This window comes from Emys orbicularis, chromosome 16 (genome assembly GCF_028017835.1).
Source record: "Emys orbicularis isolate rEmyOrb1 chromosome 16, rEmyOrb1.hap1, whole genome shotgun sequence".
Taxonomy (NCBI): domain Eukaryota; kingdom Metazoa; phylum Chordata; order Testudines; family Emydidae; genus Emys; species Emys orbicularis.
Genome location: NC_088698.1, coordinates 24,813,949 through 24,827,480, shown reverse-complemented (window position 1 = coordinate 24,827,480; position 13,532 = coordinate 24,813,949). Strand labels below are relative to the sequence as shown.

Here is a 13,532-nt window from a genome sequence, read left to right as displayed (position 1 = left end):
TGAAATAGGCAAAGCCTCTGGATCCCAGGCTGCAGTCTGGAAAGTGGGATGGTCCCCGGAATCCCTTGCTTCCCTCCACACACGATTGGTTGCAAGGAAGTGATAAAGGCAGGACGTGTCTAGCTGAATGCAGGTCCCAGCTTGAGGCAGGCAAAGATGCTGTTTAGGAGTCCGTCTGCAGAGACCAGACACATTCTGTTCTCCTGTTTCTCTGTCCCCGCTGCCCTTTCCCTCTATTGCTCCCCTTTCTGTCTCCTCCCTTCCTTCTCCTACTGTCTCCACAGAGGTGGTGGGATTCTCCCCGGCCACGCTGAAGCACAGCCAGCGTGCGCTCTGCTCCGGACCCCACCCGTGCTGCTCACAGAGGCGCTCTCTGCGATGGCGCCCCCATGGGGCTGGTGTAGCACAGACACTCCTCTCCAGCAGACTCAGCATGGTGCAGGAGCCCCATAAAATAGAGCCCAGCATTGGGACCTTCCTGCTCCCCTAGGGATGTGTAGGAGTTTTTTCGTTTCAAGAGCAGCTCACCTGGGAACTAAGGAAAAAGGGGGGAACTGGAGCAAAAATCGAAAGCTGTGAAACCAGCTCAGCGAGAAGCGGCTGGTAATCCGAACAGACCCTGGCAGCACAGAGATTTCACAGCCGCTGCATTTCTGCACCTATCCTAGTGAGGCCACCTGGGCCAGACAGCAAATAAACAAACAAACAAGTCAAAATACGCAGGCAAATGAGGACGCGCTCCAAGGTTCCTTCTGCTGCCAAGAAGTCTGCCACGTTTTCCTGCCTTTACAGCTACGTGTTTGGGAAAAGGCTAAAAATAGCCCGTGAAGTTTAGCACGCGGTGGCCTGAACGCTGGGATGCAGCTGGCTGCTGCTGCTGTGTGCCAGCCTATGGTTTCCCTGGAGAAAGAGCAAGGCTCTGACTCTTACAATTTAGGAAGGCAAAGGCTTCCTCTTCCGAAAAACAAACCGGATTATGCAGGACACTTGGAACCTGTGACCCCACCCGCTGATGCTACACGAGGGCTGCCCAGAAAACATTCATTCTGCTTCACGAAAAACATCACGGTTACTAAAAGTTTTTGTTCACACCGGAGGGAAATGGAGACTTTTCCGAATCAGGGACTTGAATACGGGTCTTCGGCACCCCACGTGAGCGCGCTAGCCACCAAGCTAGAGTCAAATCTCCTAGTCCAGGTGAGCACTGGCCTATTTTGGCCATTCTCTTTCTTTTATGCCCACACGCACCCACCCTGGGCCTGATCCACCTGCACGTGGAAATTTTCATCAGAACGGAGATGTTGCCACACACAGTTTTGATTTTGACAAACTGGCATTTTCCCACAAAAAAGAAGTCTTGTCAAAAAATTCCTGAACCGCTCTAGGCTACCTTACTTCTCCCGTAACCTCCCATCTCCTCTGTGCGATACACAAGCACACACCCTGCACCGCTTGTGGCCATTAAAGACCCCAAGGCACTGGTTCAGGGGGTCTCCAACTTCATTGCAGCACGACCCCCTTCTGACAACGAAAATTACTACACGACCCCAGGAGGGGGGACCGAAGTCTGAGCCTGCCTCTGTGTGTGTGTGTGTGTGTATGTGTGTGTGTGTAAAGCCCAAGCCCAAGCCCAAGGGCTTCAGCCCTAGGCGAGGGACCTGTAACCTGAGCCCCACCACCTAGGGCTGCGGACTTTGGCTTTGGCCCTGGGTAGTGGGGCTCAGGCTTTGGCCCCAGGCAGTGGAGCTTGGGCTTCGGCCCCAGGCCCCAGCAATCTAACGCCAGACTTGGCGACCCCGTTAAAATTGAGAACCACTGCACTAATTTATTGTGCATGAGCAAGTGTGTGTGTGTGTGGGGGGGAAGCTTAAGCTGACTATGTCTACACTACAAGCACTGCAGTGAGGCTGCTGGCACATAGGGGATTCCTACAGCAACAGAAAGGCTTCTCCCATTGCTGTAGTAAATTCACCTCCTGAGCAACATACCTAGGTTGACCTACCTACATAGACCAGGCCTGAGGGGCAAAGCAATCTGCCCACAGTCACCCAGCAGGTCAGTGGTAGTGCCAGGAATAGAACCCACGTCAGCTGAGTCCCAGTCCAGGGCTCTATCCACTAGGCCACACTGCTGATATACTGATGACACAGTTCAGTCACTAGCAAAACAGACCAGATTAAAACCAGTGTCTGAGTGGTAAACAATGTATCCCTTTACCAGTCCCCTGGGCCATCCAATCCCCTGGCTGCACCAGGCAAATGCAATCAGTATCTAATGTAGAACTATGTCCACATCATGCTATTTGTCTAACGGTGATATATAAAAAGGTGCATGCGTGTGAGTGAGAGACGAATGGAAACATTCGAGTATAGACCAGTGCTTTTAATTTTTTTTAAAGAATGTCTGCTATATGAAATAGGCAGCTAGATGTGCCCATTTTGCAAAGAGAAACAGCAAATGCATTCACTTTGCAAATTCAGCAACAATATACTGCCTATTCTACAAAAATAGGCAATACGCTTCCCCCTACATTGAAAAATCCCCGTTCAAGGGCACTGAACAAACCGGGTGGCAGAAATTTACTGATTTCTTCATAATTGGCAAGTTTTCTACAAGACACATTTTGGGTCCCATGCAGTTGCAGTCAAATAAAACTGCCCCTCCACCTCCTCACTACTTACAACAGAGCAACCTAGTCAAGATTTAGTACAATGGAGGGTATCACATACCAGAAGCAACCCTGCTTAGTTCCTCTGTGCTTCCAACAAAACCACATACTGCTTTGCAAATGTTCTATTTTGAGGAAGAAAATATTGATGTTCTTCTCTCAAATGCAAAAACCATCAGTTATTCCAGGCAGTGTATTTGGGGAAGGAGGGTTATGAAGCAAAAAGCCAAATGACTTAAAGGTGAATTCCAACCCACATGAGAACTACAGCTTTCCCTTTGGAATGCACATCCCAGGGCATCACAAAAGGTTTTTTAAAACACAGAAAAGAAAAAGCATGCGCCCTTAGTCACTGTCAGCCATGCTCTGATCACTGGCTCTGACACACCTCCAGGAACAGCCCCTCAGAGCGCTGCTTTTACAGTCACAGCTTTAATACCACTTCCCCGATGTGGATTATTCAGAATTTTCCCAACTATCCCTCCCAGGTTCATGCAAACCTCCACTCCCACGGAAATTAACAAAACCTGCTAACCCTTCCACATAAGAAGCTAAATCCGACATTTCAGGCTTCCCCACAGAAGGCAGCTCAATAGTGTCTATATCGAAGTCTGCGTTTCTAAATATTCTAATGCAGGGATCGGCAACCTTTGGCACGCGGCTCGCCAGGGGCTGGTTTGTTTACCTGCTGCGTCTGCAGGTTCGGCCAATCGCGGCTCCCAGTGGCCTGCATTAGAATGGGGGCTGCAGGAAGCAGCGCGGGCCGAGGGATGTGCAGGCCGCCGCTTCCCGCCGCCCCCGTTGGCCTGGAGTGGCGAACCGCGGCCGGCCGAACCTGCGGACGCGGCCGGTAAACAAACCGGCCCGACCCGCCAGGGTGCTTACCCTGGCGAGCCGCGTGCCAAAGGTTGCCAATCCCTGTTCTCATGTGAAAGTCCATTGCAACATATAACTTACATGGGAAAAAAATACATGCCGCGCCTGTGAGACTAATAATCATTTAGATGATTAAAACAAACATTGTTTACAATCTGATTTGTACTTCCCAATCTGGGCTGTTTGTTTACTTTTGGCATTTCACCTAGTTTGGACAATGGATAATAGACTGGTCAGTTTCACTTTTGTTTCTAGGTTTCACTTTCCAGTGACCATGGAGCAGCACAATGGAGTCGTTGCGTCACTTTCCAGAGGCAATGCTGTATGTCTCTTCACCCCCTTATTTTAAATAAAACTGAAGTTTAGGTTTGTAACCATCTGACCAGGTCTCTTCAAAATCTCACCATAAAACCCATGTCTTTTCCATTAAGTAACGAAGAGTAACTTCCATGAAAAGTTTGCAGTTCACCCTTAGACTGCTTTTCTTGCAACAGAACTGGACGGGGCGGTGGTTTTTGTTTTGTTTTAAACCACAAATTCCTAAAACGCAATTCTGTGGTCAGCTGGAAAGAGTGAGCTTAATCTTCATGCAATTTGTCTGCTGTGGAGTCAACATAAGCTTCACTCTTCTCTCAGGACCCCGACTACTTACACTGAGTAACAAATGTACTCCACAAACAATCCCATTGAAATCAACGATGGACTCCACTATGGATAAACCAAGAGGCTATTTGCCTTTCCTGTGAATGGGGATACTTGTGAAGTAAGGTACTGCCGAGCTGTAGAATCGGGCCCTGGGTTAGTTGCATACAAGTTACTTTTATAATGGAGGCTGCTACAGCATGGAAAAGAGAGGGTCCTACAAGAAGGAAAAAACAAAGCAACAGGTAACATGTTAAGTACCAACCTGTCTGTGCTGGGATCATTCCTTTTGTTTTCTACGTACAAGAGCTAAACATTGACTCTTCTTTGCATCTGTTATGCACATACAAAATAAGACTTAGGAACTTCACTTACCCACTGTTTACGAGCATGATTTCTCCTCTTAAAGTACAAAATTAACTTCTTCCGCATTGCCTGGTTTCTAAAGCAGAGAAAAGGGGGAAAAACATAACAGTCCGTTAAAATGCAAAGTCCTGCACACCCCTTCTGTTTTCCAACACCATGCAACAATTTCTACCTTAACTTTGAAATGACAACAACTTCCGAGCGGCGGATGTGGCACCTACAACAACACTGCATATATGGACCTTACTGTCACTTTGGAGCAAAACTGAGGTGTTCCAGCAGTTCTCCTACGCAGACCAAAGTCTTTCCGAATGCTCCTTTGATAAGCTGCATGGTTTGCCTTGCAGTATGCACTTCACCTTGGGTTAGTCCTGTCATCTCAGTGCCTGATCCTACCAACGTTTACACGTGTGTAACTTTACTCACTGATGTGTTTCCAGGGTCAGGGCCATAGATTCTAACTAACTTCACAAACTCCCTTAATCCTCCAAACATCTGCGACCAAGCGTACCGCTCACTACCACAAGTAGCCCCACAGATAAGTGCTCTATGTTATGTCAATAGCACTGCTCCCGGGAGCAAGCAATAGCCAGGATAGTGCATGTTGGAGGACCAGACCCCCCATTTTCCAAGTGATGAATGAAAGACAGCCACGTAACAGTACTGGCGTATTAGCGCCTATGGTATCTTACTGCCCCCACCCCCATGGTCCTGACTCAAAGCATTAACTACACAGCATCCCTGTGGTACAATTCAATGTTAGACGCAGTTTACAGCTGGAAAAACAGTAGCGCTCTGTGGAAGCTATGCCACAATTACAGGGCAATGGGAGGTTTCTGCTACAATGCTCAGAAACGAAGGAGAGCAATGCTGACATTTAAATCGCCGGGTTAGGCTTCGGCAGGACTGAATCAGCAGCTGACGCCTCTCTTGGGTCCCAGCTCAGGAAGGCATTTAAGCATGTGCCCAACTTTCAGCGCGTGAATAACCCATTTATTTCCCTGGTTAACGTTAGGCATGTGCCGGAGCACCTAGCTGCAGCGGCCTGAGAGCTGGGGTTACTGCTGGCTGCAGACAGAGAGTGCTGCAACTTTCACATTGGGGAAGTTTTCTTTACTCTAGGCTTGATTTGCTTTTTCTGGAATGCTGCAGTTCTGCAGAGCGCTGCCAGAGAAGTATGGATTTAATTACAGCTCAATGCAACCTCTCCACACAGAGAGGTAAAGTGACTTTCCTAGGGTCATACAGCAAGCCAGTGGCACAGCTAGGATTAGAACCCTCAAGAGTTCCTTGTTTCCAACCCAGGACTCAAACCAACAGGACCATGCTGCCTTTCCACTTACCTCTCGAAGAGAACTTTAGGACAGCCACCTTCCCAGCCTAGGAAAGGCAGAGCTGCCTGGAACGCGTGCCTGACTAGCCAGCACACACATAGTGGGCTCGATTTTCTACCTACAGGATCCAAATGATCGGAAGTGACAGGACTGAACTGGTGGTTTCAAAGGAACACTGGATGCAAGGAAATCTCCCACCCCTTTTACTCCCTGGGAACCCTGTCCTGCAAAGGAGCAAGCAAATCAACCTTGCAGAAGCTACTGAGTGCCATGCAGGATCAGGACCTCAACAGCAGCTATAAGGGATAAAGTAACCCATGTGCATTAAACCAATCCGCACTTTCAGCCAGACACGTCTCAGCCCCCCCCCCCCCTTTTTTTTAAGAGGTCCAAAATACTATGTAGAAAAGAAAAAGTCCCCACCCCAAGGATGGAGAGCTGACGGGCTCGCAGAAGCCTGCGAAATGCTGGCTGAATGCAAGTGCTGAACTGTTTCAAACAAACATTTGCACTGCCAGTCGTTCTTGCAATAGAAACTTTTGGCAAAGAACAAAGATCAGGTGTGAGTGTGTGTTTGCAAAGAAGCCTCTGATCCCAATGAAAGCTGAGCTGCACGGTGCGTAATTACTAGCGGGAGCCTAAAAAGAGTCTCACCCACCCACCCAGGAGTTCCCAAAATGAAATACACCCCATGTTCTCACGGAAAAAAATTACAAAACAGAGCAGCAGAGTGAATGGACTTTATTTTAAAAGAGATCCACAGCCCCTCAGGGACCCACGATACACACTGTGCCCTCTCGCCCCTGCCTCCGCAATAACTGAGCATAATCTGGCCCTCCTGCAGGAGCTGCATTACAGACACCGGATCCTTCTAAGCAGCATTTCTCCAAAACACAGGGAGCAGCCCAAGAGCTACCTAGCCAGATATGGGGATGGATGGATCATGGATGGATAAAAGAAGAGGTCGTCACCTTTATATAAAGAGTGTATAGAGTTGGATTTACTTTCTAGAGAAGAGGGGATGATAATGGAGATATCCTATCTCCTAGAACTGGAAGGGACCCTGAAAGGTCATTGAGTCCAGCCCCCTGCCTTCACTAGCAGGACCAAGTACTGATTTTGCCCCAGATCCCTAAGTGGCCCCCTCAAGGCTTGAACTCACAACCCTGGGTTTATCAGGCCAATGCTCAAACCACTGAGCTATCCCCTCCCCCCTCCAACAGAGCACAAGGTCCTAACAAGGCACATTCTACCCTTTGCGGTTCAATCACCCACATTTGCTTTGGCTGCTTCTCAATTCCTCTCCTGGCATTTATAGATTTTCTCCCTAGACTGTAAGCTCATTGGAGCAGGGGCTGTTCTTAAACCTGCCTGCAAAATGCTATCCAAATAATAGCGGGACGTGGGTCAAAATCCAACTCTGACTTGATTCGTGGTCTAAGTAATAATGTTATATTCTGTTTTCCTTTTAGTTACCGGTGGTGTCAAATGAATGCTGGCTCCCTGAGCTCTGGTTAAGCCGCACTACGCTGTCATTCGCTCTGACTTTATCTTGAACGCTTTGATGTAAAAATAGAATATGATTTCCAAGGTAGTGCTTGCAAGTGGCATCTGCAACCTCCTCCTTCAAATAGGAAATAGCAGCTAACTGCCTGAATTAGATTCAAACATCCCCAGTTTGAGCCTTCTGAAAGTAAAAAGCTCAGCCTGAAACCACCACGCATGGCTAATTATGGGCAGCGATAAGTTTAATAGAATTAATACCAATGTCAAATATCAGCATAAAGGCTTGTGTGTCCCTGCAGACCACAACTGCCTGGATCTAGAATAATTTTTTGAACAAGGGCCTGCATATCAAACGGTGTCCTTTTTATTATTATTCTGATTATATATGCATATATACAGGCAGTGTTGATCACAAAAGAAAAAAAAATCTATGGCAGAGGGGCTGCTTTTTGGGGACGAGAGGGGCTCACTTTTTTTGGACTGTATGTTTGCAAAGGACCCACTGTTATTTCAATCGGCATTGCGATGATCAGAGCCCATCCCATTAGACCTATTTAACCAACATCACGGACAGAGGCTTTTCTCCACTAGATCACACAATCCCGTTGGGCTTTGTCTACATTTCTACGGCACGTTCCATCAAAGGATCTCAAAGTGTTTTGAAGCTAATTATTGACTTAAACCTCACCATCCACCTGTGAGGAAGATAAAGTATTTTCTCCCCTTTTTAAAAAATGGGGAAACTGAGGCATGAGGTGAAATGACTTTGCCCACTATCATGCAGTGAGTCACGGAAAGAGCCAGAGACAGGGACTCAGGACTTCTTGTCCTGTGCTTAAGCCACTAGGTCATGTTTCCGCTCCAGAATACTGCAGCTTGGATGGATTAAGGCTAAATGCAGCCAGATCCAACATAATATCAAGGCCCGCAAAATATTAGGCCTTCCAGGAAGAAAGTTCCTTCACAGCTCCACCCCCCCCCCCCCTTGAGCCTTCTCTCCCAAGTCCTCTGAAGAAATTCTTGGCTTCTCACTGGCCCTGCTGAGCCAGATCCACTCAGAACACTGGAATTAACCTTTCATAGAATCATAGAATATTAGGGTTGGAAGGGACCTCAGGTGGTCATCTAGTCCAACCCCCTGCTCAAAGCAGGACCAATCCCCAACTAAATCATCCCAGCCAGGGCTTTGTGAAACTGGGCCTTAAAAATCTCTAAGGAAGGGGATTCCACCACCTCCCTAGATCAGTGGTTCTCAAAGCCGGTCCGCCGCTTGTTCAGGGAAAGCCCCTGGCGGGCCGGGCTGGTTTGTTTACCTGCCACATCCGCAGGTTCGGCCGATCGCGGCTCCCACTGGCCACGGTTCGCTGCTCCAGGCCAATACGGCCTGCGGGAAGGGCGGCCAGCACATCCCTCAGCCCATGCCGCTTCTTGCAGCCCCCATTGGCCTGGAGCGGCGAACCGTGGCCAGTGGAAACAGGTTATCTGAAAACAGAGCATTGCCAACTCTGATGATTTTATCACAAGTCTGAGGGCATTTGCTGTTTTTCGTCAAGCCCCAGCTCTTGGAGTCAGGTGATCGTTAGCATTTCAGCTTTAATTAAAAAGAACAACGTTTTATTTCTACGTTTCCTGGTTGTATAGAAAAGGTTGAAAATGTGAACCCTAAACCTCAAACACTAGAAGGCAAATAAAAAGAACCCAACAGTTATTACTGTCTAAAGTCTGGGATTGAAGAGAGTCTGACAGGTGATTTTTGAATGCTTGGGGTTGGCAATGCTGAATCACAACACTACAGGAGAAATTAAAGTGAAATTGACCAGAAACAAAAGAAAACCCGACTAACACATTTCCAGCTTCCAAGCAGCACAAACAGTGGAAAAAGCAACTGGGGGCTTCACTCACCAGTCCATTATCAGGCAGCACAACTGCACTAAATCAACAGAGCTCCACTGACATAAAACTGGAGTAAACGCAGGAGTGAAACAGGCTCTAGATTGCTAACGCTATTTCAGTTTTAATCATTGAGGGGCCCGATTCATCCTCCAATGGGGACGTCAATGGGAGTTGCAACTGTAAGCAATGCCAGGATTGGGCTCACTGGTGTCAATTTAAAGGTAAGCAGGGAAGTCGATTTCCACAGAAGAGTATCCCTTTAAGCTTTGCCTCACACCTGTGAAGTCGGAAGGCCAAAGGAGAAGTTCTGCGGCTCTCTGCTATTTATACACCCTGCAACAAGGGAGCTGCAGCACTCAAAGAGATTGAAAGGCGGGGGGAGGGGCTCGTAAGTGTCTCACCCTCCACTTCTGGACCAGACAAGGCAGCTAATCAATACTCCTCCTTCCCAAGGCAAACCAGACAGCTTCTGGCTACCTCCAAGAGCAACACAGGAGTTCTGAAGCTGCTGCTGCTGCTGGAGCTGCCTTGAAACTCATCAGCAGACAGGAGAGTAAATGAGGAAATTTAGAGGCTCTTACGCAGCTGATGAGTAGTCTTGAGTTTTGCACTATGTCTGACCTTGAGAATACTAATGTAGGCAAAGGCTTAATCACTCTGCAGCTGTAAAGCCTGGCAATGTCTTGAAAGCAAGTGCATGTTTATCATTATCAGGGCTGAAATAATCAGCTAACTGAAGGGTTGTGGGGTTTTTTTTGTTTGTTTGATAAACATACTCAATGTTTTTACTGCTTTACCTTTCCTGTTAAGGTCAAGCCTTCAAAGGTCAGTACGATCTTGCTAAATATAAATATGCTTCACAGTTTATCTTGCTACATACACCGCTGTTACTTAGAAACCATTTGCAGGGAGGTTAATTCAGGGCACATGTCTGAGGAGCACATGTTCTGCTCCCAGGGCAAAATCAAACAGTGCAGCAAAATTCCCGCTGCGCAGCCGGTGAAGGTAAAGGCTGTCCTCTGTAACAGCTGGAGAGGCACACAGTACTTGTAGCAGCACTTTAGGAAGGTCATCATCGCAACACACCATCCCCTTCAGGGGCATCAATCCTCAGGAATTACGTCTTCAGTCCCCGGGGTCTGGAGAATTCAAAGTGATTGAAAAAATAAACGGATGGAGGTATGGAGCTAATCTTGAGAGTTAATTTTGAAAGCTATGCTATAGATTGAGAACAGGGAATCATGCCAAAAACTTTATTTGGATTCTGAGCTGCAGATGTGCTGGAAAGAGATCCGTTAGAGTGATTTGTATAGAGGTTAGCTCACAATTAGTTCACTACTCAGTCTCCTCTGAAAAGCTGGCTGATTGTGAAGCAAGGTAGGGAGGTACTTGAGATCCCTAGAAATGCAGCTGTCTCCAGAGTCTGCTTCAGAACCAGGAGAAAGGGGGGAAAATCAGGGCAAGGGATGTGAAATCAGCAGCAATGCCATATGCTCAGTCTCTGAGGCAGGGAGTGTCTAAAACACAGCTCACGGCCCCGCTTGGGCTTATGGTATGGAAGTAGAGCCCAGAGACTCCTGGTTTGAGATATGCCAGAGCCCAAGCCTGTTGTTCATTTCAAAATCGCTCTGCGAACCCTTTGGGGTTTTTTGTTTTTACTGCTGGTGAACTCAAACAAGAAGTCCTTTCCATTCGGCTCTTGAGAAGGACAGGAGCCCCAAGCAAACACTATGCAAGTGTGCAATGCTGTATTTTACGACATGGGTATCTTTAGAAGTGAAAGCCAGGCACAGCTCTCTGTTTCACAAAGTACAGGTGCCCCTCTTCTGGGAGGAAAAGGGTGCCAGCTGGCTGAATTGCATGGGATTTCTTGCTTGGAAGAGATATTGGTATCGATGTCCTGGTCTGAAATCAGATATTGCCCAGCCTGCTGCCAAGCAGACTCTACCAAGATAACAAAGCCAAGGAGAGAAAGGGCAGAGAGTCTGTCACAGTCTCATTCCACCTGTGCCTACTTGGTCTGAGGGATGTGAGGAGGAAACAGATGTTAAATAAATAAAAACGCATGGTTTTAATCATGATTGAGGTTGGGGCAGGAACCATCACCTATAAAAACATAGCAGGATTCAAAGCACCACATCCATAATTTAAGGCCCAGTTCTGCAGCCTTTTCTCAGGAGTAATCCTTCCTCACCCATGTAGCCCCACTGATTGCAATGTGATTACTTTTATGCATGAGTAAGTGTTCCGGAACTGGTCTCATAATCACTAAGTACTATAAGTTAAAAACAAACAAACAAAAAAAACCAACCTCTCTCGCTCTCTAGGCAAGGGCAGCAAAGAAACTCCGTTAAAGTGGATACTTTCACCTTAACCTGCTTGACATGTGGTTTTCTTCAGTTTTGGCTTTCACAATGGAGCCAGTGGTGGAGGGAACCCATCAGCCTGACTCTTGAGTTATTTGGCCTGAGCCCACATGAATTACTTGGCTAGAGTCAACCGAGTTGTAACCTTCGCACATTTTGCACGCACACACACCAAACTCTTGCAATAAGCATTGCAGATACACACAGGTCTGGGGTACTGTACATCTCTGGCCAAATCTGCCTGCACAGAAGTTTGAGCCATCACAAGAGACAAAGGAATGTTGTTATTTGATCAAAACTAATCTCAGGTGTTTAATTACACAGGAATCCTTTTCACCAAATAGTCAGTATAAACAGAGGTAGGGATCAAGCCTGCCAAGGTGTATGGCAGTCAGGGTGAATTAACTGCTGGCAGCCCGATTACACAGTGACATTTGTTGTGCAGACAAGGGACAAAGGCAGAAGCCGGATGATGATTTGGGCTGAACAAACCAGAGAGTCTGGGTTCTTCAGTCATTGGAATCCACGCCGCAAGACGGAGATGCTCCGAGATCAAAACTAACCAGCAGCCAATGAAAAGGGAATAGCTTATATGTAAAGAAAAGGCTGGCTTGCTTCCTGCTGGCTTGTAAGTGTTTCTGCTGCTGTCCCAGCTCCTTCTGGTACCCAGTCACATCAGACACGGTGCTTGCCTGATACCAGTACTTTGTGTTGCCTACCACGTCCCAGCTCACATGTTTAGATGGCAGAGTGTGGAAACAGGCTACCCTTAAACCTACAAAGGTGTGAGTGACGCCTGATCAAATGTATCAGAGAGGGCAGGCTGTGTGTAGCATCCCACTCATCCATTTCCTTGCTCCTGCTCTGAGATGTGACCATATTACCAGGCAGGGTATATCCCTATTTACCCACGGTCACGTCACACCCCTTAACTGCAATGAAGTGGGGAGCAATGCTCCACGTACAATGTTCAGAAACCCTTTGGGGGGAGGGGGGAGAAAAGGTTCCATTATCCAGAGTGTCCGTTTTCCTATTAATTTATCCCAGGGCACTTGGGCCCCACTAAGTTAACAGTGTTATTACCACCACTAATGACAAAATAAACCGGGAGCCTGAACCAACAGAGGTAAATCTCTCTGGAGTTGCTGTAAGGCACTCGTAATGCATTCCATGTGCTACAGGCACCGTTTGTGCCCGGTGACACTAGCCAAGAGAAAGATACTGTAAGTGGATTGCCAATCACATCACCATTTTTCTGAATCACATCCTTGCAGATACAAAGTGCACTTGGCTGCAGAAGTCCCAAATTATCACAGCTTTTATCTGTAAACAGCAGAAAAAGGCTTGAACCACTAATCCTCCTGGAAGCTTATACGCTGCATTCGGCATGACTGTGTTCCGTGGTGATGAGCGAACGCCGTAACAGGCAGATTGGTATTACGGTGTCGGGGACTTCGGAGGTTCTCGAGTGGAACTCCCTGCATGCCACACAATGTTTATGCCCCAGCCTGGGATCCAATCCTTTTTTTCATGTCAAACGTGCTTGAATAACTTCCTTTGGCAGCTGTTCTCTCCATGCCTGGTGTCCTTAATGTCAAACCTGGAGATTTAATTTAGGTCCTTTTTGCACCTTTGGGCTGAAGACAAAAATCAGACAAGTGCAATCCTCACTGTAGTTCTTCAGCAGCGGTCTTTCCAGCCATAAAAGACACCCAGGCATTACCCCACTTTGTCTTCTCCTCAAGCCCATGCTGTTTGTTTCAGTGCTGGCCCCTTCAAGGTATTCCATACAGAGTAAGCACCAGGCTTGGCAGGAACAACAAACCGTGGGCTGAAATGTGATTCTCCATCATTTAATAATTCATCACAAGCTAATACTTC

General features: G+C 47.4%; 1 protein-coding gene across 1 annotated transcript in view; it reads right to left on the bottom strand.

The window, feature by feature from the left end:
- NCOR2 (nuclear receptor corepressor 2) overlaps positions 1–13,532 on the bottom strand; it is a 290,178-nt gene that overhangs the window by 150,920 nt on the left and 125,726 nt on the right. The window contains exon 8 of the mRNA XM_065417750.1: positions 4,562–4,628. Coding sequence (XP_065273822.1) covers positions 4,562–4,628 — 67 coding nt within the window. The remainder of the gene's footprint in view (positions 1–4,561; positions 4,629–13,532) is intronic.